Source organism: Aptenodytes forsteri, unplaced genomic scaffold, assembly GCF_000699145.1.
Source record: "Aptenodytes forsteri isolate BGI_AS27 unplaced genomic scaffold, ASM69914v1 Scaffold360, whole genome shotgun sequence".
In the NCBI taxonomy this organism is placed as follows: domain Eukaryota; kingdom Metazoa; phylum Chordata; class Aves; order Sphenisciformes; family Spheniscidae; genus Aptenodytes; species Aptenodytes forsteri.
This window is the reverse complement of record NW_008796109.1, coordinates 314,471-342,094: the sequence shown is the minus strand read 5'-3', so window position 1 is coordinate 342,094 and position 27,624 is coordinate 314,471. Positions and strand designations below refer to the sequence as shown.

Genomic DNA, 27,624 nt, shown 5'->3' with positions numbered 1-27,624 from the left:
CTAAACCCCCCCCCCCCTTTTTTTTTTTTGGCATGAGGAAAAGATTACAATACACTGTGCGGTCTCTGAGGGGCATGCATGAAGCAAGACATCTTATGAAGGCAGGAACAATTGGCTCCTAATCCTTCTTGAGTAAAAGGATGAATTTGGGTAGGGCAAACATATGGGAGTTGAATTATTTTACTCCTACATGAAACTTGTACAACTGCGAAGCTAGAATTGAACGCTTGCTAGATCACATATGATTAGTTGTCAGTAGACCTGCCAGAATCTTAATACCTCATTTAAAAGGTAATTATGAATCAGTATTTGTTGATATTATCAATCTAACATGTATATTTCTTTGAAAGAAACAAAACCAGAAACTTTCAATTTTAAGCAGTTCATAGCCGTAGCTTGTAGAGAATAGATAGTTAACTTTTTACTGAGGATATATATTAATCTTTGACAGGATATTGTACATTTTGGTGAACTAGACACTCAACCAGGGAATGGAAACTCGAGGGGGATGTTTTCTTGTATAGTCATACATTTGGAGTTAATTTTAGCTAAGTAAAATAGATTTTAAAACTACCAAAAATTTAATGGATTGAGGGTGCCATCTCGTGGTTGAGGAACTAAATTTATAATTGAAAACCAAAAATGCCTATTTGAACATTTGTGGAGGAGGGTATAATACTTTTATTATTGAAAAATATTAATCATAATCAGATCTTCTGTAATGGACTACTCTTTTTCTTAGCTCCTATAGACAAGTTAGGTACTCAGGCAAATATCTATAATCTTCAAAATGTTTTGCATCAGCTTAAATGTAAACGATTGCAAGTATGTACTTATTTTTCACTTGCTTGTTTTGTTCTGGAATAATATATACAACATATCATTTGTCTTCGGAGAAGACCACTGCTTCAATAACCTTCTCTGCCCTGAGCAAGATATCATGATATACTTTCATTATGGAAACGCTAGTTTTCCTCTTGTTATTACTTTGACAGATTTGAAAGATTAAGAAGTAGATCTTTGTGGCATAGGTCTGCCTGAAAAGCAGATTTCAAGGAAAAAGGGGGGTTTACTACTTTCTGGTGCTGTTTATTTCTTTAACAATACTATTTTTTTTTTCTTTATACAGATTATTTAAAGAATCTTTTAGAAGAATCTGCAGACTATAGGGATACTCAAGGTAAATGTCTCTTTAGATTAAAGAAATAACAGCTTATGTACATATAATGTTTCTAAGTTTTAAATGCGTGCAAAATTCTAAGCCAGTAATAGAAATGTTTTCTATTTACTTCTATGTTTCTCAGCAGAGATACTGAAAGATTGCAGACTTGTGTTTCAAAAAAGTTTGGAGCTGACAGTGGTATCAGCTCACCCTTGAGTTGAAACCAAAAGATAAGAGTGAAGTTCCACAGGCAGCTTAAGCAGATATTTTTGGGCACTGCTATTGAAAGAGAGAGTCCTTGCATCTGTAGACCTTTCATGATAGGCAGTCTGGTCTACCAGCTGCTCTCCCCCAACTATGAGCCTTTCTGGCCTCCTCGTCTCTCTTTGTGCCAGGACAAGTGTTCATGTGGCAGGAGTGAACAAGATCAAGGAGCTGCTCTGGGTTATATTTAACCTGAGGAGTTCTTCAGTTTGACTTGTCACAAGTTGCACAAGCACGAGTGACTTCCACAAGTTTGCCTGCATGTGGGGGGAAAGGAGATAAGAGGAAATGAGAAGGAATAGTTGGTGATGGAAGAGGACAGGACTACATGTTTCATGGTAGTTTGGGATTAAGCTGGTTTAACTTGAGTGTAGCAATGCAGTGCACATTCAGACTGTTTTCTTCTTCCATGTGTGTGCCTCAGCAGTACTAAAAATGCTCCCAGTCGATGTTTCCATTTCATTTGCATGAGCCCCTGTGACTTATTTCAGTCTCTTCAGTGGCATTTGTACAAGCCCATTATCTTTAGGAGAGTTGTGCAGATGTACTTGATTGGACTGCAATAAATGAGTGCCTTCAATGCACTGAGCCAAGTTTGTTTTCTTACAGCTTTGTCTGCTGATACAGTACTCTGAAATTTATGAGTAAATATCTTAGGACATTTAGACATATTTGTTTGAGTACATTGAAAATATAAACAAAAATATTTTGAATTATGACTCTTTAAGAGATAGAAAAGTTTGTCTTGCGCTTCTTATGGCTGTGAACAAACTAATATTTGTACTGCACATTAAATAATTGACCACTTGAAAAGTGAGCAACTTAAATGTATATTTTACTTTACATTTTCTTGTGATTTCTCCAGCTTCTGTGTTTTTTGTAGTTGTACCTTCCACAGTATTTTCCTCTCCCTTCATACATCAAAGATAAAAGCAGAAGCTTAGTTGTAACAATAACAGTGTTAATTTTATTCATTTGACATGTTTGATAGTCTATCTTTGAAACTGGGTAAGAAAAGAAAATCTAATATTTACTCACCAAGATCTTTCTTGTGATAATTAAGCTTAACTTAGTTCTGGCTTTGCTTAGTTGTTAAATTCTGTTGCGGGGGGGGAGGGGGGAAGACTAGGTTTGGTTATGGTTAGTATTCTCAGGGGAAAAAAAAATTCCAAACGCCACAGTGATTCCTGATGACCTTCATTTGAATACATTACTCCAGCTAAGTGTTATAAGAATTGGAATGCTCTTCCCTGCCAAAAACCACTTTGTTTATGGACTTTGACCCTATAGATTATTTTATGTTGTTGTTTAGATTTGTTTAGTCTTGGCTCTATAAGTAGCCCTGCGATCCTGGAACTTTCCCTTCCATAACCAGCAAATTTTCTCCAACATTCTTCAATCTTTCTTGAAGTCGATGAGTAAGATTTTAAGTTTTTAAATAGATATAATAGCTGATAAGATGAAGGAAAGTATAACAAAAAATTCAGGTACTCATTCCTGTCATCATGAATTCAGCTAAATTTCCCTTTATTTTCTTTCAAGCAGATGGGAGTTGGGGAGTGTTTTAGCTGGAGCAGATCCAACATTTCCTAGTAGGAGACCACCAGCTATTTTTCAGCCGGCTCAGTTGACATCATGACATCTATATCTAAACTTGAATTTTGATCAAATGCTTGATATGTTTTGACTGGAGCAGCTCCAACACTTCCTAGTAGGAGACCACCAGCTATTTTTCAGCAGACTCAGCTGACATCATGACATCTATATCTAAACTTAAATTTTTATCAAATGCTTGATATGTGCTATGCCTTTTAACTGTTTGACTCCTGTGCTTGCATTGCCTTGGTTCATGAAAATCTTGAACAAAAATTCTCCTTAGATTGACTTAGGAGGAGCTTTTTGTTCGCACCTCAGTTTAGTTTCTTATATGGCTTCATGACCTTCTGAACCTTTCAGTTCAGAAGGCCGTATCCTTTAACATGCTTTCTTTCTGAATATGAACTCAACAATAAGGGAAGTATATACATTCTACAGTAATACGCTAATGATTATCTGGAAAAAAAACCCAAGGCTTTGGTTTTACCTGGTTTGGTAGGCTTCTCTGTGGACTTTTAAGCAAATGTAGTTCCTTTATTTGAAGTGCCTGACTACTGCACCTCTATTACTCAGAAGGTGCTAAATGCTTTAGAGACTACATTTTATGAGAGCATTTGTTCTAGCTTTCAGTTAAATGAGTCTTTTTTTTTTTTTTTTCCTACTTAAGTAAATTACAGATTTTTTGGATAAGAACCTTGGATGGGTTCTGTCTCATATACACTCACTGTTCAGTAATTTACATAATCCTTTTATGTAACCCATTTTTGCAGTTACACCTTAGCATATATTGCAGTTGAGTTGCTAGCTATTAAATATCAGTACTTAATAAAATCCCTCGTCTTTGGTAATTCTTCTCTTTCAGAGACTTTTTTTTTCCTTCTGCTATTAAAGGTTTGAAATTTAGAAATTTGAACTTTATACCGTTATCTTGAGGTGCAGCAAAACTAAAGGCAGAAGAAAGAAATCGCAAAGATTTGCATAATTTTTCTAGGTAGTCTTCCATGACTGGCACTGGAGGCAGTTGTGTAAAATGGAAAAAACTTAATCTCTACAAAAATATTGTTAACTTTTCTGCTGTAAGTAGAGACATTGAAATTGAAGTAATTCTTTGTGTGAGAAACTAGAATTTAATTTTGCTTGCGGACTGTTTTGATTAGCTGTAAGAAATGATTGACACTGTTGGTTGAAGCAATGACTTGCTAGGGCACACTTATTAAACTATGATCCAAAGACTGTGGGATCTATGGGAAGTGCCCCTGAATGCAGTGACTGTACAATCAGATCCTTGAATCTTGGCGGGATGTGGAAGGGCAATATCGTACCTGTGCTTTACATAATACCAATGCTATCTAGTCTGTATAACCAAAGCATCATTTCTTCATCCTTCAGATGCTCTAGCTGTTGTCATAGAAGTTGCAAACCATGCCAATGACATCATGAAGCAGGGAGTAAGTATTTTGACTTACGCAGCTGGTTTATTAAAGCTTTTTTCTTTTTTCTTTTTTTTTTTTTTGAAAGTCATGGATGCAAGGGCAATTACTTACTTACCTTTTGCTTTTTCTCCCTGTAGGATAACTTTCAGAAACTCATGCAGATTCAGTACAGTTTAAATGGACACCATGAGATTGTACAGCCAGGAAGGGTAGGTTCTCCAGATGGCATTCAGCAGATTGCAGTAAAAGTGCAGCACAGATGATATGCAAGCAAAGTATTGAAGCTGGCATATACCGAGAAGCAAAATGGTCCATCGTTTAATTACTCGGTTCTAACAGCCAAATGAATACTGCCTCTCCGTATGTGTGTGGGGTGTTTTTTTAGACGTTTATCCGATGAAAACTTACAATTTTTAGAATATGATTCCTTGCCAGATCTTGCAGGCAGGTTTTTTTCCTCAAGCTTAACCTTGTATTTGTCATGGTTTCAAGTGCAGGGTGGAAAACTGTAATGCAGCCATTCACACTCACTTTTAGAGAAACCTAAGGATGAACAGCCTTTCTCAGAAAGAGAACCTTGAATCCCAAAACTTCTGCAGCACTTCTAGTGTAGTAGTAATAATAATAATAAGCATAATAATAATAATGGCGATGAAAAAGTCAGCTCATTTGTATGGCTTGTGCCCTGAAAAGTTAGGTTTTTGAATTGCTTGTTTTAATTTGCTAGGTCTTTCTGAAAGAGGGAACGCTGATGAAGCTGTCCCGGAAGGTCATGCAGCCACGAATGTTTTTTCTGGTAAGATGCTGCATATGTTGCTGTGTGCCTAACACTAGTGTAATTTTAAGTGGTTAAAATATTACACCGCAAACATAAGTAACTAATAACTTCAGGTAGTGGAAAAAATGACCAGTTGTTGCTGTTCTGCTTGCTCAGTTCTAACTTAGATCATCTGTTGCATATGCACTCATTTTAACGGAAAACCATTTCTCACTAAAATGTACTGTTTTGAACAATGCTCATTTAAAATTTGAGCGCTTTTATGAGAAGACGTTAACTGTGGTAGTGCGAAAACTAAAACAGTTGCTCCATCCCATTTAGCCATACCAGATCTTAAAACCTACAACTCTGCTGATGCTATTGCACCCTTCCCTCTCTCCCCTCCTCCTCCTCTCTCCTTCCCCTGCACGAGCCCGCTTGCATCCTGAGCGGAGCACTGGGCTGGAAGTTAAGTGCTGGGTTCTCTTCCTGTCTCTGCTACTGTTTTGTTACGAAACTTCTGTTCATCTCTGAAGTTTCCGTTTCCACTTGAACCTTTTGTTTATCTCTTCTATCTAGATAGTAAAGCAACTGTTGCCATGTGTAATTTGTGGCATTATTGGTCCACAGTTCTGGCTCAAATCTGTCTTGTAGTTACTGTAGTACGAATAAATATTTCCCTAGGCAGTCATGGAGTATGTATTCTAAGCTTGCAAGTGCCTGTCTTATGCTCTGAAGATGACTTTGTAGCATATAAAGCACCGAGATAACTGCAAATGATATCAGTTAAGGTAATACTCTCAAAAATCTGGTGCTATCTCAAGCTGGACTTCCCAAATCAGATGTTGCTAATTTGAGTGGCTCTAGCTCAGATTTTCTTTGTTCTGTTTTTTGGGGTGGTGGGGTTTTTTGGGTTTGTTTGGGGTTTTTTTTAGATATAAAAGGTGCAGGCTAGTGTTTGTACCTTTAGACACTTAAGCAGTGATTTTTCAGTTGATGGTGTTGTGAAGATTTAGTAAGGCTTGTGAAACATTTGGTTATTTTGCAAAGAACCTCATAGCAAAAACTTAAGAGTTCAGTTTTCTGGTCTGTGTTTATGTACGGTAAATGAAGTTGGGATCCACGTGTTGAACAACACAGAAAATAGAAAAAAAAAATCTTAATAGCTGTTCAGTTAATGCACTGAATGAAGCCAAGTCTGGTAGAACAGGAAATAAACAGTAGATGCACATTTAAACTGGTAAAATTCACATGGTACATATGGATAAGTTTGTCCTTACAATCATAAATTGCTGATCTTTATTCTGCTATCTCCAAGTTTCTGGAATGTTTTGCTTTGTTTGAATGGTTAATTTTAATATCCTTTTAAAGTAGTTTGTTATACAATATAGCTGTGTACATCTTTGACATCTGTGCACTGTTACTCATGTGCCAAATGTATATTTACACAAGGAGGCTATAAATAGACACCTGTTGTTATCTAAATTCATACATGAAAATGTTTCTTGGGCTCGAAGTGGAATAATAGGAAGTAGAAGATGCTCTTCTGGACAGTTGATCTCAGTGCTGTATGAGTTCTGTACTTCCAGTAAAATCCATCTGAAATTATCTGTCTCTAAACAGTCTTCAGTCATTAAAAAGCATTGCTTCTATATTACAGTTCAACGATGCCCTGTTGTATACTACTCCAGTTCAGTCAGGGATGTATAAACTCAACAACATGCTGTCGTTGGCTGGAATGAAGGTCAGTCACTTGTGAAAATGAGTCTTTCTCCAAATCTATTTAAACTCAGGCCTTCAAATTTTCAAAACGCAACTATGTTTATTGTTGGAAAGAGATATTAAAGATGCTTATGTTCCAGAGCAATCCTACAGGCTTAACGTTTCTTGCATAATATGGCCTGTGGGATTGCTATCTAGGTTTCCCTAAAAAACTCTGTTGCCACAGGATCATCTCACCTGCATTTTGTCCAGTATTGTCCTACTCTGAAATAGTCTGCCTACTTATTTTTTGTATTGTATTTTGTTTAGACTGCCTCACTTTTGCCTTGTAACTGCTTTTTATTGCCCACACCCAGAGATTAGGCATCTCTGCCTGATAAGCTTCTGGTGGATCAAATCTCCATGGTTTATAGAGATCTGCTAACTGAGGGAAAGTACGGCTTTTGTTTCTGAGCCTTCGTGAAAATCATCAAAGTTAAGCCCTGAGCCCCTCTGTCTGGGTAGTGATAACGGACATGCACGCCATATATTGACACACTCTCTGACATGACAGTTAGTGGGAACAACAAACCATCGCCTCGGGAATCAAGTAACTTGTCTCTGGTCCCGTAAGAGAAAAGCACCAAGTCCAGCTGCAGTGCAGATCCGGTGCCCAGGTCCAAGCTTTTGCAGGCAGAGCTGCAAAATCTCTTCTGCCAGCAGGTGTCTCGTGGTGTCTCAGAACCACTCTTAACTTTCAAACCTCCTTATGTTTGAAACTTGGTAGCTCAGAATGATCAACAGGGTGGTCCAGCCCTTGAGGGTATGGGGCAGATGCCCACTCTGGGGTACACCAGTAGGCTACATCTTGTCCTGCAGCAGCAGCAGTGCCTTTTTTTGCCCAGTTGCAGGAGGTGCTTAGAGGGCAACGGGCCTGGGCATATTGAAGCACAGCGGGAAGTGTTTGACAGCTCTTGAGCTTCACTTCCCTGTACGTCTCCAGTGTTTGTATGGGGCCACAGTGAAATAAAATGGTGGGCTGCATGTAATCTTAGTGTAGCTGGGCCCTCTGGACTGGTGTATGATCTCCTACTTTTGAGATTTTTCTCTCCAATGTAGCCCTTCTGCAATAACAATATAAGAGATTTTACAGTAAGTAAAACTAAAGCAACTATAAAAATACCGTCTTGGTTTGAATGTCAAGTTTTCTCTCTTGACTGAAGGTTAAAAAGCCAACCCAGGAAGCATATCAGAATGAACTGAACATTGAAAGCGTAGAGAGATCCTTCATTCTTTCAGCAAGGTAAGTCTTACAAATGAATGATGATTTGAAAACCATGTGATTTCAAGCAGGCCATGAAAGCTTTTTTTTATAGCTTATTTTGCACTTATGTAATGAAAAGTTACCCTTGGCTAGAGTAATTACAGAATAGAGGGAGTGACAGATGGGTTTCTGGAAATAAGGTAGGCTTAAATTTAATAAATTTGAATTTATTTTTAAATGGGCTGGCAGAAAGGAAGCCTGGTCACATGTAATAAGTTTCACAGATACTGTATGAATTTGTAGTCTCTAATACAGTTCACCGTGACTTGTAAGGAAGAGTGCCCATTGTGAAGTGATGGATAGAAGCACAAAAACTATAGTAAATGTGGCTGGTATTTGAGCAATTTGGGCTTAAGGCTGCAGCTGGTAGGGATTCTGCTGTCCTCAAGACTGTTAACTGTTAATCAGAGTGAATAAAACTCTTGCTTGGTTCCTCTTTTTCGGCTTAGCTACACCTTCAGAAACTTTAAGTAAATTGAAATATTATCCTCTCACTGCCTTTCCTTGAGAGGAACAAGAACTCAAATTGTTTCAATTCAATTAATTTTAAGCTTTGCTTTTCAGTATTTTTTTGTTCTTCCGAAGTTACTGATATGCTCTGTCAGTGCATTAACAGGACAGGATATGAAGCATGACAATACATTTTGATATTATTATTGGTAACCGATATAAATTGGAAGAAGTCATCCTGGTCTTCTAGCTAAAATAACAGTGTAGCTGAAACAAGAAATGGATCTCGGTGAACCTGAAATTATAGAAATGGCAGCAATTACTGGAATGGTGCTTGTCTTTACCAGAAAACCAAATTCTGCAAGTAGCAGCAAAACGATACCACTAAACCGGAGCAGCTCTGGTCTGCCTTCACCGAGATGCCTTTAGCAAAGACCTGGTTTTGTGGATTGTTGTTTTTACTGTGTTTGAGTTGGAGTTTTATATGTTCTGACATTTGTGACAGTGCTGATACCAATGAAGAAAGACGTGTTTTCTCTTTTGTTTAGCAAAGCTGAGCAAGGGCAGACTGCTTCTTTTTGTGTGATCTTGTAAATACCGACATGAGGATGTCTGCACAAAGATAACAGTATCTCTAGCTGAGGGGTAGACCAAGGTTAACCTTGTCAAAGTAGCCAAAGGAAGTAGCTCAATTGTCTGAGCAGTAGTTATTTATAACAACAGACTTGAAAAGGAGTATTTTTGTATTTTTTCAACAAATTTAAATGTTTCTTATTGTTCTTTTGCACATTGGGAAAAAAAGATGCATTTCACAGTTTAGGGTACAATTCTGCTCCGGTATAATATGAGCAGGTCCGTGCTGCTTGGGTGCCTTGGTGACTGGGTGTCACACAGATACATGAAGACATTTATGGGATTGCAGTAGGCAATGTGGATTTATCTCTGCTTCACTTGAAACAAGCATTTCACTTTTAATTCAGTTGTTTTAAAAAATTGTAAAAAATCACTGGAACTTGTGAAAAGATTATAATCTTTAAATACTACCTACCTATTTTCCACAAAACAGGATAGACTTTGTCTTTTTGAGGAACTGATTAAGTGGTAGATTAAAAGCAACTCCTGTGAAATACATGCTGGTCCGTAGGGGAAAACCCCTGTATATAACATTGTCACCAAGTTGGGCAGAGTTTGTGACATGCTTTTGTCTTGACCTTGAAATTACTGGAATTACCCTCACGTTACCAACTAAAGCTGCGCTGATTTGCTCTTTCTTTTTTAGTGTTGTTGATCTTGCGTCTTCGGAGAGCGTTCAGCTCCGTTATTTTTATACTTGCTGGAAGCTATGTGTGTGCAAGAGCCCTAAGTTACATAACAGTGAAAGAGGTTGCATTTGCTTGGGATGAAGGAGGTGCTGGGGGCCCCAGGTGTAAATGAGGATTTTCAGATTGTTATCTGTTTGTAAGAGAGGCCTGGGTCTGTTGTGGTGTAGGAGGGAAACAAGTGAAAAACTACCAGCAATAGGTGCTTGCATATATTTTTTCCCAATTAATTATGTTGTTCCTATTGATAAATATCCTGGATGTGAAGAGAATCAGTATCTTGTCAATACAGACTGCATCTTCCTTTTGATGATACCTCATTCCTAACAGCTTCTTGGCTCCTGTGTGGTAAAAATCTCAATTACAACACTGTTCAAATTAATCTTACAGACATTGGAGACAAATTTCACTTCTGTGTTTTTTTCAAATAATAAGCGTGATGTGGAGTGTACACTGAAGAAGAGATTCTGAAATGATCCTGGGGGCAGAGACAGGGAGGGGAGCAATTAAGCTGGTGAAAGATTGCTAGTAATAAAATGTAAACCAGTTAATAACTGAAGTATAGATTAATGCCCAGACAAGAGTCTTTGTCACTTCAGGTTTAGTTTTACTGACTCCATTAGTATTCTGCTTTATCTAGTCTGGGTTGAGGTTTCAGTTTTCCTGGGATATCTGTAGGAATGTGTATTGTTTTACATGGTACAATGCAGTATTGTACTAGAAATCTCTTAATCAGAGAAACAAGTTAGCACATCTGCATGATACAGCACTGTGCAGAAGTAAAGCTTTGGTCCTGAAAACAATAGTCGTGCCAGCCTGACGTGGTCTGAGGCCAGCTGGCCCCATCCCCCTCAATAAGGCTAGGGAAGAGCTACCCCAGGCAGACATAGCTGCATCGCCTCCCCTAACATAAGGATAGCTCAAGCAAGACTAGCTCAGCTGGGAGAGGTGCCCTAAGGCTCTGATCCTGGAAACTACAGGGTTGTACTTCTGTGAGCCCTTCTTACTGTGAGCTGCTTACTCCACTGGGCAGCTGCGACACGTGGTCCTAGCACACGGTTGCCAGTAATAACAATTGCTGGGGCTCCCTGCAGTCCATTTAAAAGTTCTCTGCTGTTTTGTTAAAGAAAATCTTAAATAAAAAAAGAAAACCCTAAGAAAACCTTGCAATTTTAGTAAACAAAACAGCTTTTGGAAGGATGGAACAAATAATGGACCTGCAGTGAGGGAGGTGGTAGGGCTGTGCAGCTGTAGGGGAGGGCTGGGAGTGACAGCAGAAGAAACACTGCCTATTTTGCTGCAGCAAACCATTACATCAGTTGAGTTGCCGATGGCACCGCCTTTGCTCTTAAGTTCTGAAGGATTGTAAACAACCCTAAAGGCTAGCACTAGCAAACCTACCAAGTGCAAGCTCCCCAGTGAAATATTAGGTGATAAGCCATGTAGCTCATTATGCAAGCAGCCCTATATGTAGCAGTCCCCACATGATGGGGGATGCTTAAATCTCCAAAAACTGGTCTGACTTTAAATTTAATTATTTAATATGGTTTTAGGAACCTAATTAAATGTAGCAGATTTTGAAAACGCCAAAGGATTTGATTAGAGTTATGAATGTTACGTAGCTAATGCAGACCAGTTGTTCTTACCAGATGAGGAAGCAAAGGTAAATAAACCGAACAAAATGTTCCACTCAGAGTGTGAGATATTGGGACAGACAATAAGACATTGCTTTGCCCTTGCTTGTATCTTATTTCCTCTCCTTTTGTTCTGATTTTGTTGCTGTATGCGCTAGATCGGTTTTTTCCCCTTGTGCCTCACAGGCTTCCCCCATGTTTACCTTACCAGATCTGTCCTCTCTGATTCTGTATAGTACTCAGTTTCATCTAGTTCAAAACCCCAGCTCAAAGTATTTTACTTAAAGGTTCAAAGATGATCAAAGCTTCCAAATTCACTTACAAAAGCCATTAAACAATAATTGGTGTTGCACACCTAATTTGTGTAAATCATTGCTTTCCTCATCCCTAACTTTCCTTTTAACGTATTCATCATGTTCAATTCCTTGGTTTAAACAAATTAATTTATTTGATACTATTTAAGAAGTGGGGAATAAAAAAAATATTGGTAGTAGATAGTGGTTTAAATTTTAGAAGCCCTTTTAAAGCTGGCATGGCATCTTAATCAAGCGGTCTAGCTGTTCTGCCACAAAACTGCCTCTTCCTTCCTCAGAGCACCCTCCATGGTGCTGGCACAAGTAGTTGTTCAGCTGTGTGATGAACCCAGTCGGTAAATTGATCCAGAGGAAGGGCAGGTCGATGGCTTGCTTTAATACAGAGTTGTTTCCCAGTCCAGCCCACTGCACTTACAGCTCGCTGTGTAGCCGTGCGTGTTCTGGCTTGAGGGAGAAAATAAGACCTAGTGGCTGAGGGGGAGTATAGTAGGCTGCCCTTTGCGGCGGCAGCAGCATGGATTTATACTATGTGAAAATAGTGGTGGGCCCATGGCCTCAGGAAGTGCTTTGGCATTGCACGTAATCCAGTATAGCTGCAGGTTCCTGCTGTGCCAGGCACTCCTTGTCCTCCCTGCTCCCCGTGCCATGCCACTTCAGCCTAATGCTTTCCTTACACTTGGTTAGTGATCCACCAGCTGTGGGATAAAGAGATACAGTAAGGTCATCTGTTTATCTCTTTGGGTTAGCTAATCCAATAGAAAAATTTGGGAAAAAAAGAATTATTTCAAAGCAGCGTGACCTGGTAGGAGCAAACAGTCAGGAGCATAAGGCTGGGGAAGAGACAGCATGTTTTTTCTGACAGAAGCTCGGGGCTTCACAGGGTTGGGTATAACAAACTGCACCCTGAGACAGAAGGAAGAGGGGGGGGAAAAAAGGCTTGCTGAAATTTCAGAGTCCCTCTCAAGAGGGAGGGCCCATGCCTTTGTTCTGGGAGCACCATTTACACCAGTGTTACTCAAGCTATTCAAGGGTCCAGGGAGAAGGGGGAAGCAATGACATACAAGCCTTGAAACAATCACAGGGTATTTTGGAAGGAGGAAAGGGAGGGAATCCACATTATAACAACAGACACAGAAATCTTTTTTTAGTATTAATCAAGACAAATAACTGACACCGTGCAGACAGTTAAAAAATAATGCCAGTTTCAGTAGGAACTGGAGACAGCCTATAAAACTGAAATTGCAAGAGAGTTAAGTCAATGTGTAATAAAGCTAATGGAATTCTAATCAACACTTGCTTCTTAGTTTTAGATGTTAATAATAATAAAGTGATTTTTTTTTTTTTTTTACTCCAACAGTTCTGCTACAGAGAGAGATGAGTGGTTAGAAGCTATCTCCAAGTCAATTGAAGACTATACAAAAAAGAGAATCACATTTAATCCTAGCAAAAGTCTTGAAGAGGTATATCACACCATTATTGTTGGTTTGTTCCCTTTCTGAAAATAAAGTTTATTTGCAGGTGTTTAGAGAAACAAGAGGCATTCCATGATGAATAATAAAACAGGATGGTAAATGATAAGTGAACAGATGATAGAACAGAATCATATTTCATAATGTTATCTACTTCATAAATTTAAAATTATTTTCTTCCAAAAAACCGAAACCAGCTTTCTCAATTCTCTCGGTAATCTTGCGAACAGAAAGATGAAATGAAAAGATTTTAAAATATAGCAGCTATTGATATAAATAGGCTGGTAAAGCTTGAAAGGCACACAGCCTTTTTGAACTAATTAAATCCAGCTCTGTCTGCAGGCTTGCATTATAATGGTCACTGATGAAATAGTAGATAACATTTAAGACCATGACAATTTCTCAGAGGCGGCTTTCCAACACCATTAGAGTTAACCTATAATCACTGATAAATATTAATCTTATTTTTTCATCACTGAATGTAACGGTATTCTGCCTGTGTTCTCTCAGGCAGATCCAGAAAAACAGGAAGAAGATAGTCCGCTGGGATCAAAGGCTCCGATCTGGATCCCTGATACTAGAGCCACTATGTGTATGATCTGTACAAGTGAATTCACATTAACGTGGAGAAGGCATCACTGCAGGGCATGCGGAAAGGTTGGGCAACTTTGTAATTACCTTTTCAGTTAAGTCATTCAGGTTCCTTGTGTGACAAATCCAGACGGAGCCTGATCGCACCTAAACGATTCTTTCAAGGGAACACTGTATTATGACGCAAGTATATGGATTAAAAACAACATGTTGGGTTGTTTGTTTGTGGTTTGGGGTTTTTTTTGAGAGTAAGGTGTTATGACAGACCGGTGTTCAACCTTTTAACCTGTTACATGTTTCTTATTTTGCATTTTGGAGTACTGTTTATGGTTGTCTTCTGCTTCTGCAATTACGTAGTACAAACGAAGAATGTTAGTTGAAATGAGAAGAATATCTTCCTCGCTAATTTTCGTAAGAAAAATAATGATTTTGTTTTTAAGTTAGTACCAAACTTACTTTATATTTAACATTTATGAAAGGTATATCTAATAAACCTTTATTTTTCTTGTTTTAATTAAGTGAGAATACAGAATTCAATGCAGTTGAGACATCTGTGTTGTGGAGAAATAGTCAAGAGAGCAATGACTATTTTTAGTTATTTCTTTAAAAGCTTATGATTTAAACAGTTCAGTAACACAGTAGGCTTATTCTACTTTTCATGGATTGTTAACACTGGCTTATTGACTTGTGTAATTCAGTGATTTTTTTTCTGTTTAAATTTTTATCATTTAGAGGAGGAAAGAGCAGCATGTTGAACATAAGGACGTAAGGAAAAGCCAACATCTTAAACCATTTTCAATGTAAAATACTGCCTATTTCAGGATCTGTTATGGGATTAACAGCACTGAAGTGAACATCTTTGAGCATTTGGTGATTTACAGGTGCACATCATGTACAATAATGCTTTTATCTGTTTCCAGATTGTCTGTCAAGCTTGTTCATCAAATAAACATGGTTTAGACTATATGAAAAACCAACCAGCAAGAGTATGTGATCATTGCTTCAGGGAGCTACAGAAACAAGGTAAAGAAAATCTGCACAAACTGTCTGTCTTATTTTTGTGGCCCTTATTAACGTGGTATGTCTGTGCCTCATCTTTACTGCTGGGTTCAAGTGCCGAACTCTGCTAGATCCTGAAAAGCGATAGGCATAGAATCATAGAATCATTTAGGCTGGAAAGGACCTTTAAGATCATCAAGTCCAACCGTTAACCTAGCACTGCCAAGTCCACCACTAAACCATGCCCCTAAGCACCACACGTCTTTTAAATACCTCTAGGGATGGTGACTCCACCACTTCCTTGGGCAGCCTGTTCCAATGCTTGACAACCCTTTCGATGAAGAAATTTTTCCTAATACCCAATCTAAAGGCATCTGAGGTTATAAGAGCCCAGACAAGTTTCTGTGGAGTAAGTTAGGAAGTGAATTTGCAATACATTGGCTCTTCCTTCCAGAAACATGCATGCATTTGCCCTATGGTAATGACATGTAGCTTATGCTGCTTTCTTTTTGAGATAACTAGTGTTACATGGCTTTTCATTAATCACAGGGTACAAGTGTACCTTAAAGTTCTTGCAGTTAATCATGAGCTCCCAGTGGGTTCATGTGCACTTTTACTCTCTGTAACTTGCATGCCTGTAAACTTCATTTTTGCCAGTTAAGCTGCTGAGATAGCTGAAGTTCTGGGGCTCTATAAAGACATAGGCCTTCATCTTACTGAAGCTGAGTCTCTTCAGCTTCAAGCCTTGGCTCATCTGGAGTTCAAGAAGCTGGCATATCTGCACCTCAGTTCTGAGGGCAAACTCTTAACGGTTGCCTGCGGCTCACTGGCAACGTGGATTTCAATGTAAAACACCATCGCTAGAGCTATTTTCGTGGAAACACTTTCAGAGAACGTGGTACTGCTGATGCGTGGTGGTAATAACATTTGCTTAGAGAGGAGGTCAGTTTCCTTCTCATCCTGAGGGAACTCAAATCCATCTCTTTGAAGGGGCTTCATTATCATTATGCAGAAATAAATGTAAAATCAATGGGGGCACTGCCCAGTGAGGTGAGAATCCAGTCCCATCTCACAAGACTTGCTCTGAATTCTGTCCAAAGACTCCAGTATAAAATACATAAATGAGCCATAAGCAGGGACTGAAACAGCTTGCTGCCCTTCCATCTGGCAGAGGCTCCAGTTTAACACAAGCTCTCTAGGGTATCGGGAAATCTGTGATGCCCCAGTGAAATAATCAAGCTATGGCTTCCAGCATGCTGGAAGTGGCATTTGTCACGGGGATGTGGAAAGCATCATTGACAACCCTTGAAGTGGTGGTGGTGGGAGCCTGCAGTGTTGGGAAGATGGATTGCCTGGTCCACCTGCAGGTCTCTGCATTGGGCACTAGAGGCTGCTGTGCTGCAGGCGATTGCAGGTGCTTTTAGCTGAGAAAAGAGCTGCAGAGCAGGTGCGGCAATCCAGTTACTCTACTGCTCTGCTCATTATTTCAGAGCCTCACCATGTTCAGGGACAACTCTAGAAGGGGAGTTAATGAAGCTTAGGGCAGCCCTACTCCTTCCAGGCTGGGCTGGAAAACAGTGGTGGGTGTTGCTAGGAAAAGGGGTTTTAAAGGAGGTAAGTGTTGCAGAAGTCTTCCAAGAGAGGTGAAGGAACTGCTTGCGGCAGTGGAGAAAGATCATACGTGCTCTGGAGATGGGAATCTCCAGAAGTGTGTGTGATGGCATGGTGCTGGAAGAGGAGCCCTACAGCATCCATACTGAAAAGAGCTGAGAAAAGATAACAGATGTATAGAATTGAAGGACAGAGTTGGGGAACAGAGGTAAAGCACAGACTGAACTGCAGAGGACAGCTCTAAAAATTTGGTGTGGTTTTTAAGACTTAATTTTCACCCTGCTTATGGTCAAAGGTAGTTCAGCATCAAGAAAACAGACTTTGAAAACAAACAAGACCAATCTGTTTAGTGGGGGTTTTTTCAGTCTGATTGTGATTTGGGGGATTCTAACTCATGGTGTGGATGATAATACTAAAAAGTTAATTCAACGCTGAGTTTAGTGTGATTAGGTGTTACTATTGAAACACTGTAATCATAATAAAAATGTCAGCTGTTTCTAAAAAAAAAAAAAGTCCAAGAATCATTGCCTGTGTTTAGTCATCTGTGACATGAAAGCAATATATTCATCCTCTGCATTCTAGATAACCAGTGCACTCCTAAGAGTGGATCCCCAGTCAACCATAAATCTCCATCAAGTGCCTTGTCTACGGTATTACATAGTATTCCCTCTGGAAGAAAGCAGAAAAAAATTCCTGCAGCCCTCAAAGAAGTAAGTGCTTTATTGGTCAAAAGTAATGACTTGTTGGTATTATATCATCAATACTAACAATGGAAAAAAATAATTCCATATTTTAGCCATCTTCTCTAGATTCAAAAGTTGAAATTTGCCTATAACAGTGGTTTGGGCCTTAGTTTTATGTAGGAAGGGACCTGAACTATGAAGCAGTGTATAAACTGCATAAACACCTGTGAGACTGTGATTCAGAGACATAGTCAGAATTGTAATTTCTCTCTTGCTTCCCTGTGTTTCAAGGAGTTGTGATTTACCTCTGCACCAACAGTCAATGAGAAGACTCCTACACCAACTCAGCCCTTGGCTTATGATTAGGAAAGGTAGAGCTAATCTCTGCCTACCTACACCGGAGGTCTTGGGAATGGGAGGAAGTAATTTTTCTTCTTGTATAGGAATGTGTGTTCTCCAGCTGTACGTGGTCCTCAGTGTTTTCAGCCCTCTCTTGTCCTGTTGCATCCAATTTAAGTTCCAGCCCTTAGTGACTGCAGAAACCTCTCTTCCAGCCCAGATAGATGGTGGCAGACAAAATCGTTTTTCTTTCAGCTGTCTGAGTAAATTAGCAACATTAACTTGAGATCAGGTAAGAATTTGAGTCATTGACAGGACAGGGCTCTGGAGATCTGCTTTAAAAAAAGCTGTACTGCAAAAACCTGGACAGATGCATACATACTCTTGGGGTTTGTTTGTTGTTTGTTTGTTTGTTTGTCTCTTCAGGTTTCAGCAAATACAGAAGACTCTACAATGAGTGGCTACCTACACAGATCTAAGGGCAGTAAGAAACCATGGAAACACCTATGGTTTGTTATAAAAAATAAGGTGCTATACACATATGCTGCTAGTGAGGTAAGAGACTACATATTAGAAATCAAATATCCAATGATAATACTGTCTTTGTTACAAAGTTGTTTATTTTTATGATCTAGAAACAAGCTATAAAATTAGATCACCTTACAGTAATTGATCTGATTGCGAGGTAGTACTTTGAAAAGGCCCAGTGAGCTTGGCACCATAATACGCTGATACAGCTACGCTGTTTCTGATTCCAGACCTAGCTTTGAGTACCTCTGCACTGCACACCATTGCACAGTTGTAGGTATGTTCTGAGTCAGTTGAATACATGGGGGTCTGTTTGGATGCATCACACTGGACTAGTGGCAAAGCCAACATTATAAAAGCATCTTGAAGTATCTTGTTCTGCAGTTCCATAAGGTATTTTGAATGCTTGGAAAATGAGCAAACTAAATCTCTTTACTTCTCCTCAAACTGTCATCTTCAGCCTGGAGTTGTTATTTAATATACAGTGCTGCAGTAGAAAAAAAGAAATGCATCTTATCTAATGGCATTTGCTTTTTTATTTAGAATATGTAGTCCTATTGCAGTGTGGAATAATCGCTAACCAATATATAAGCTCTGCACATCCCAGCATGTGCCGAGCATGTAGTTTTATTGCATCTTACAATGTTTTGCAACATTTTGATAGAAGAAGTCCTTACCAGGCAGAACGATGAGACTATACAGTCTGATACTTTCTATACTTGAAAGACAAGGTAGATGTTATCAGGAAAGTAAAAAGAGGAACAGCAGTGTTGAAGTCTATGAGGTTTTGTTATTTCCTGTCCCCTGATTCATGCATGGAGACTATAAAAAGCAGCATTTTGTGCATGACTATTAGTAACAACTTGTTTGTTGTATAATCTGTTGCAATGGTATGGTGCATGAGTAAAGCCTAAATGCACTCCTTAGTATGTCTTAGAAGCTCTAATTTTGTCTTGTTTGCTTTTTTCCCCCCGTAAAATAGGATGTGGCAGCGCTAGAGAGCCAGCCTTTACTTGGATTCACAGTCAGTGAAGTAAAAGATGAAAACTCAGAGTCTAGAGTGTTCCATTTACTGCACAAAAACACTTTATTTTACATATTCAAAGCAGATGATCCCCATTCAGCTCAAAAGTAAGAAACTATTTGAATTAATTTCTGCTACGTTTTTCTACAAAATGTTTCAGAAGTCATGAATGTTAATATTCAGAGATTAAGCATATGTACAAAAGATGCATATATAATACGTAAATAAAACTTTTAAATTACTTAAACACAAGGTCCTGGTTCCATTAGGACTTCTGAAATGCTTTAAATGAAGAAGCAGACTGTCCTCTGCAAAAGAATGAATGTAGGAGAATGGAAAAGTCTAAGATAAAATAAGAAATCTTTCTTTTTCCTAGCCTATTCCTTTATCCCTAGTTTGCTGAAGTGAAAATTGAATGTTACCTTTGGAGAAATCCAGAAAATGTGTTTTAAGAATTAAGTGATGTGTCCCTTTTTTATTTCAAGCTGTAAATTTTAGTTATTTTAATGAATATATGGCAGTGAAAAATAAAGCAAACTCTAAAAAGTAAGGGACAGAAGTTTGAAGTGTGTGTGCAGATGTGCATGAGCACCTAGGCACACTTAATAAGTTCAGACCAAAAGCTTGAATTCAAAGAACACTCACACAAGCTGTTTCATATCAAGTCCTGCTGATGTGTCTGTGTTCGGAGTCATATTTATCAGTTTATGTATTGTGTGTGTTTTATATAAAATAACCTAGAAGCTTCGTCATTAATCAGTAGAAAACATTTGCTATATGAATCATGGATTAAACTGGAAAGGAGTATGGAAGCAGTACATTTAATTTGTCTTGCCTATATGCCTAGCTTATCTGACTGGTTTCACTGTAGTTTTCCCAAATGAATTTTACATTAATAAAATAGATTTCATGCGCTAACTGGTCCATTATTAATACTTAAGCATTCAAATGGCTGCAGGTATAGTCTTGTGCAAACAGGGATATTCTAAAAAACAAAGTATCCAGGATAACTGAAAATTTTGAACAGCTGAGAACGTGCTTAATGACACTTCTCTACACACAAAATCTGGAAGTCTTTATTTGATTTTTGGGGGTATTTTGTCTTGCAGATGCACACAAATGTTTCCTTGTTAATTAAGATACAATTCTCTTGTTTCCACTGTGTCTCATTTGTACTATCTAAAACAAAACTAAAAAAAATCCAAGGCATTCAATAGCTTTGTTTTCCTATTCAGACAGTGGCTTTTGTCCTCAGTAGGAAAACTTGAAATTGGACATACTCTATTTTACTGAGGCTAGGAATAACATTAAGTACCTTAAATCGCAACCTTTCTCCAAGTATTTAATATCCTTAGGAGATTTATGCTGAACCTCCAGAATAAATGCTGCTTTGATAGCATTAAAAAAAAAAAACCACAGAGAACATGCTGTTGTTTGTATCAGTGGACACTATTTTTTCCTGTTAGGGCCAAAGAAATATCTGATGTATTTGTGTAAGTACAGTAATAAAGTCTAACAGATGTTTACTTTTTGATGAGCTTTTAAATTTTAGTCCAGTACTATGTTCAGTGCTGAAGCTGTTTATGAATTTGTTGTATTTGTATTCCATTTTAGCTATTTTTAATGAATATATGGCAGTGGAAAATACAGTGAGCCCTAAAAAGTAAGGGATAGACGTTTGAGTTGTGTGTGCAGACAGGCATGAGCACTTACACATGCTTAATATGTTCATACCAAAAGCTTGAATTCAAAGAATATTGCACACAGTTCAAAGTTAAACACTCAGGGCAAGGAAGAGCCAACATCTGTGACTAATGTTTAGATACCCTGTGAATATTACGACAGGTTTGAATTTCCATGATAAAGATAATTTTACAGTTTTTGTCTCGTTCAGTTCTTGCAAGATTTTTCACTCGGGGAAAAAAAATCATGTGGGCCCCTTAACTTTGCATGCACACAGTTCAGCCCTCACTTGGAAGACAGAATTATTCCATTTTTTACTGTATTTGTCAGTGTAGCATCAGAGTGCTTCAGAAACATTAATTTTTGCAGCATCCTTGAGAAGGTGAGGATGTTTATCACCCTCATAATCAAGTAGGAACAGAAACCACAGCTATAGGGGGTAAAAGTATCTGAATGTTAACTTTGAATTTCCAGTTTGAGATACCTTGGATCAGCTGTTTGGGACTTCCCTGCCTTTACATAGCCTTGTATTTTCACGTATATAATGTGCAGGGTATCTGTTAATGTGTGATTCAGTAGTAGCACGTACTCTGTGTGTGAATACGGGGAAGTTCTGTCATCATGCAAAGGCACCATTCCTCCACCCCAGCCCACGTGCCCTGTGGCTTCCTCCCTCAGCCCCACTAGTCCTTCACTAATACCCTTGTACCAGCTGCAAAAGCAGAGGGCATGGGTTATGCAGATGGCTACCTCAGTTACAGTAGTGTCCTGATCCATCCCAGATCATGTTTGCAGCGAAATAAGGGGTTCTTTAAAAGGTATGCAGTCAAGTTATTAAAGTTAGCAGAACCTTGGCATATCCTACTTTTTGAGCATTTGATTCCCCAGCTTCGCTTGTTCTTTATGCGTGTAACTTCAGTATGGAAGAGGTACGGAAAAAAGTTTCTGTCATCTGGCCTTGTACTGATACCTAACACGTCTCTAGCAGGCTTTGTATGTTTGGACTCATTGGATAGATTTCTGGCATTTGCACTAACAGACCAACTGGTAATGGAAGTATGATGTAACTTCTTGTGCGAATCTGTAGCGACTCACAGCAGTGTGATTTATACTTTTACCAGCAACTTCCTAACAGTGTTTGATTTTCTAATAGGTGGATAGAAGCTTTTCAAGAAGGCACCATATTGTAGCAGTGTCAGCATCGTGTCTGCAAGTTTAAAGGCAAATGTCCAAGGATGGTGGTAAAACAGAGTACAGCAGCTGTTGAAAGCAATGGAATCCTGCCGTCTCAACCTACACAAAATTGTATATTTGTCAGGATTAGGAGTTGTTGCATTTTTAGCATAAGGTAATACTTTTTTAAAGAATTGTGTGTATTTCTGTGTTGATACAAAATGTGTTATTTATTAAATTCCAATGTTTACTTTAATGGTCAGAATTATTTGTGAGGTCTGCAATGAGGTCCGAAGTGCCCAAGTCGTTAGAATGGCAGGTGGTTGGTCAACATATTCATAAAGTTTGTGCTTTTTTAAAAGAACATAACACAAAACAAATCTGTTGCAATTGTACAGTTCCTCACAATTTGTGTATAGGTCTTGAGCTGCTGATGCTCACTTTGCAATTTAGCAAGAACAGATCAGAATAGGAATTTCAAAGGTTTTGGATCTTTGTTGGCTATGTAAACTCCTTCGAGAAGTTGTATAATATTGCTGCTCCTTTCCTTGAATGGCAGTTGAAATCTTGCATACCAGTACATTAAAACAGTACAATGAATTCTGTATCACAGAAGCAATTGTAAAGTACAGTTCAATTATTAAAAAAGACAAAAGGGAAAAATATTTTAAAACAGACTTTGCAATTACAGAGATAAGGCACTAGAGCTTTTACAGTACTACAGATGCCAAAGAGACTAAATGAGTCACCTTCAAACAATTGCAGGATGTATTTTCTTTTATGTTTCCAGGAGTAATTTAAAGCAGACTAAAAAATACATTTTTTTATATACCGGGAAAAGACAAAATATCTTATTTCTTTCAAAACTTTGTGTCAAATGAGTTCTGTATGCAGTACGAAACACTGTATAAACTATTGTTCAAAGAACGTTAAACAAATATATGCACCCCCCTCTCCCAAAATTTTAAACTATTGTATATTTAAATACTATGTTTAAACTGGAATTGCCATACCAAGAAAACCCGGCTTTTTTAGTGCAGATGGCATTGAAATGTATACCATTCTTTGAAATACCTTTTGTTTACACTATGATTTGTTCTGTTCGACACTTTAAAACACAATTCAGTTTTAGGTGTTTTTTTAGGTTTTTGGGTTTTTTTTTTTTTTAAGAAAATTGTCAGTATACCTCATTAGGAAATACTTACTGATGATTCTGGTGCATTTATTCTATTTAACTTTTGAAAATTTTTTAACACTGTAATAGCATAAATGGAACTAGAACTATGAAAAACATATGAAAAGAAGCCATTTTTATGTCAAATGCGATGCATATGTAGCCAGTTAATTTTACTGTATGAAACACTTCTCAGTAGTCCTCTGAATCAAGGTAGTTGTGGTAACAGAATTAAGAGCAATTCACTTTTAATTAATAGTTTGAATCCATGTTAATAGCTATTCTGTGGCCTCACATAGGAAAGAGAATAGTTGATAGAATAGTCAGTAGTCATCACGGAAAGGCCAAGAATGAAAATGCAAACCAAAATTCTCTTATTCCCTCAAATACCTCAAGATCAGGTCTAAGATACTAACATAGCTCTGAAGAAGCTTGATTTTCCGGAGCTGCGGTTAAGTTAGTAGGGGGCTTGGAAGCCTAGTGCTTAGTATTAAGTATATAAGTAATTTCATTGACTTCAAGCATTTCAGTAGAGTACCTTTCTGCATCAGGGACTTAAGGCTGTAGATCTGGCTTCCCTCATGAACACTCGAGATTTAACCACATAGTGTTTGAAAGTGTCTGATGAAAGCCTTTATTCTCTTCTATTTTCATACAAACGTGATAAATGAATAGTTTTCTCTTGTTATATATAAAGGGCTTTTACTTAATTTTCAAAAACAGCTGCTGACTGAAACCATGTAAGCTATTAGCATGTCTCTTCAGGGTGATTTCTGACATGGCTTTTACTGTATCCAAAACAAAACTGATACCAATATAACATAGATGTGATGTGGCTCTTCCAGTTGATATTATCAAAGGGAAGAGCTTCTTAATATTTTTATAGGGACTGCACACCAACTAAGACAGAAAGCCATGAACCGGCAAATGAATCGGAAATTTGGCTAGGAGCAAGCTGATTTAATTTCAATTTATGGTTTGATATTGATCTCCCTGCTGCAAAACAGAGCAATAAAAGTCAAAACACATACTGAATAAGGTGCCCAAGTTCTGCCTCATGTGTGGTGTCAAACTACCTCTCAAGGATTTGGTGCAGAGTGAGAAAATAGTTCAGTGTTCTGTAAAAATCAGAGGACTTCTTCCAGAAGCAGTTGATCAATTAAAAAAATCTTTCTGTGACAGAAATAGATTAGAACGGAGCCTTAACAACAATAGTACACATATTGCAGTCTAATTCTGTGTGAAATAAATTGTCTTTGTAAACATGTTTGAATATTTCTTTTCCTCTTTCTCCAGCACTAGTGCTTTGTGTCATACGAAGAACCCACAACATAGGCATTTTCGTAACATTTTCAGGTGGTTGCTTTTCAAACTTAACCTATTTCTCCAGCTCGCCTTCCATTTTGATTCATTACCATCAAAAGTAAAGTATTTACTTCTTGATTTGACTAAACACTAAAACAAGACCAGAAGTTTTTCAACACCTGGCTACCTCCTTTTATAAGAATCTATAGTTAATAATTAATTTAAAATTGGTTAGTAGAGTATGAGACAAACATTAGCATTGAATATTAGTTCTAGCATCTTTATTCTTGAATAAATGAAAGGTTCTAGGATCCTGAATTCTCTTTAACTTAAAACTATTTTTTGTGCCCAAAGGACTTAAAAGAAATGGATAGCTGAGCAGCTGTGGAACACGTTTTACTAAATATTTTTTGTGTGTGGAAATGTGATTACTCAATTATGTATATTACATCGTAACATAGAGATGTTTGGAAAGACACATTCAATGCATTTGTTTGCCATAACTGCTGTCCCCTGTATTTACCATCCAGATAGGCTTTTGTTTGGAGCAGTCCTAAATTGTACTGTCTAAATGAAAGAATAGAATCTTTATTTTGTAAATGAAAACAGTTTAAAGTTGTTGTAAATATTTCTGTGGATATGTATCATTTTTGTATAAATAAATTCACATTAGTTGAGCCTGCATCGTTTTTTTTTTTTAATACTTTCAGGTTTTTATTTATTATGTAATTCGTGTATTCATTGATTTTTTTCAAACAGCAAAATTTGTTGTCATTATCCTGCACATCAGTCTTGCTTTAAAATTCGTGCTATGTTTTGCCCTTACGAACAGAAAACAGCCTGAAAAGGTAGGCTGTGTGCACAGACTTGACACTGCTGCTGCATCTGACCACCTGAAACATTAGTTTTAAGTGAATTATCTTGCTCATGTCAGCCAAGACACTGCACTCTCACTACCAAAACTCAGCTGTCTTTGCTACAAAAATTATTTCCATCTTGCTGCCCTCCTGTCTTTCCTTAGCTGCCTCTTGCTGTCTAGTTCTTCACTTTCTGTTCCTTCCTCCTCAGCCCCCCAACTAAAAGCCCATGCCTTCATGAGTTCATGATGTTTGTTTTCTACAGAGCCCCTCCACAACCAGGCGCAGAGCCGGTGCTGGAATGCAGCTTGCAGACATAACGTGACAATCCAGAAAAATTGCTCCTAAGTAGTCCCACCTGTAGGACACCAAGCAGTGGGGTTTTATCTCCTGAAGCCACCTCCCAGCGCTGGGGCATGACAGCCCTTCCGAGCTCCATCAGCACAGGAATGAACTAGGCTCCCTATGCCAATGTGCTACAATGCAGCATGATTTATAGGTCTATAAGCAGAAACTCTAGCTGCAGCAACAGCTGACTAGGATACATTAACCCACGGAGAAAGCACTTCATTAATGCAATATTCTTGAACACTTATCAGTGGAGGTAAGACAGTTCTGGAACATAGGATGCAGGATGAGAGGGCCATTCTCTCAGTCTCCTGGTGAATAGACGTACCCATGGCAAAGGAAGCATCCTAAGAAACCATCATTCTAAAGAATTAAGGGAGTTATGTCTATGTGAAGGCCAAATGAAGGGCGTTACATTCATAAATCCTTTTGCAAAATCCAGTTCTGCTGTATCTATTAAAGCATGCCTGAATCACAGTTTCTGTTGGCGTAAGTATTTTAGCAGGGCCTGTAAGGGAGAGGTTTTTCTGTCGGGTTAATTATGCTGTCTCCTTGTACTTCTCTGACAGATGTTTGAAAGCAGTTTTTTTGATAACTTGCAGTAACAGCATAAAGGGTTTTGCTTCTCTGCATGTTTTTGATAGGGATGTGTCTCTTGTAATCCTGGCTGACACAGCTACATGGACGTGCCTTTGTTATACAGACCAAGTATGAACTGGGTCACTTGCTAAGGAAAAAAATCAAAACGTTTTATTGGTTACAGTGACATTCTTGCTCTATTGAGGATATCAGAATACTTGTCTGAAATAAGCCTCGGTGCAAATTCCTTAGTATTTGTTGAAATAAACTGCAATAAGCTCCTTCATTTAGAAAACGCGTGTGCAGCTCAGGCTCGTTTGGGAAGTGACAAGTACTGTAAATTGAGAGTGTAACATTTGACACTTTCAGGAAATGCTTAGCAAGTTAATTGCTCCAATTTAAAAAATTTTCCTAAGGTTCACCTGCATTTGGCTTTTGGGAACGTGTTTGATCAGAAAGCAAAATACGATGCTTGCAAGTACTGACTGAACTAGTGATCTTGAGCTAGGGTAGCTAGATGCAAGTGCAGCTGTGGGACCGGGGGTGGGAAAAAAAGCAGTAAAGGAATTGGCAAGATAAGAGCGTGAATGGTTTTATTAATGTCAACACATAAATTGCTTGTATTTTTTTTTTCTTTCATATCTCTGCTTCTCAGATGTTGATGCTTATGTCATCTGATTCAGTAGAAATTACATAAAATGGTCTAAATGAATTTCAGGTAATGAAATTGTGCATACAGCCCCGGTGGCCTAAATGATCTTGTAAGTTCCTGCTGATCTCCAACCACAGCTATACAGTCTTTGTTGAACAGATGGAAGAGGAGGGGAAAAAGGGACATATTTAAAGTATAAAACTTATTTAAATAACTCGCAGCGCGATGAAGCGGTTTCTGTCTTCATCACGTCGCACATTTCAAACCAAATCTGCAAGTCTCATCTACGTATTTGCCTCGGTGGGAAGACCCCACCAAGCTACCCAAAGCCAAAAGCCAACGCTACGCGCCTGTGGTGTTGAAAGCTGACACGCTCCCGTTTCCCTGCGGAGAACTGCAGTGGAGACTCGAGTTCTCCTCTTGACGGGCACGGTAATGCCCGCAGGCCCGTTAGAACCACTCGGGGCAGAGCCATGCTTCCCCGTCTGTGAGGGAGCTTCGCCTCCGGCGCCTCCTCTCGAGGACCGCTTTGCTCAGGGCCCTGCCCGCTGCCACCTGCCCACGGAACCTCGGCTCTCGGTGCTCCCCACGCCACCCCCTGCCCCGCGGTCTACGCCCGGCGGCGGCAGTGCCCGCCAGCGGGGACAAAGGGTCG

General features: G+C 38.6%; 1 protein-coding gene across 1 annotated transcript in view; it reads left to right on the top strand.

Annotated features, from left to right (window-relative positions):
- Window positions 1-25,199, top strand: part of FGD6 (FYVE, RhoGEF and PH domain containing 6) — a 65,910-nt gene extending 40,711 nt beyond the window's left edge. The window contains 12 exon segments of the mRNA XM_019474033.1: window positions 1,130-1,180; window positions 4,412-4,470; window positions 4,593-4,664; window positions 5,183-5,251; window positions 6,873-6,956; window positions 8,137-8,216; window positions 13,312-13,414; window positions 13,934-14,080; window positions 14,935-15,037; window positions 17,207-17,334; window positions 18,073-18,201; window positions 22,035-25,199. Of these exon segments, the coding sequence (XP_019329578.1) occupies window positions 1,130-1,180; window positions 4,412-4,470; window positions 4,593-4,664; window positions 5,183-5,251; window positions 6,873-6,956; window positions 8,137-8,216; window positions 13,312-13,414; window positions 13,934-14,080; window positions 14,935-15,037; window positions 17,207-17,334; window positions 18,073-18,201; window positions 22,035-22,100 (1,091 nt within the window). The 3' untranslated portion in view covers window positions 22,101-25,199.
- Window positions 25,200-27,624: the final 2,425 nt, after the last annotated feature.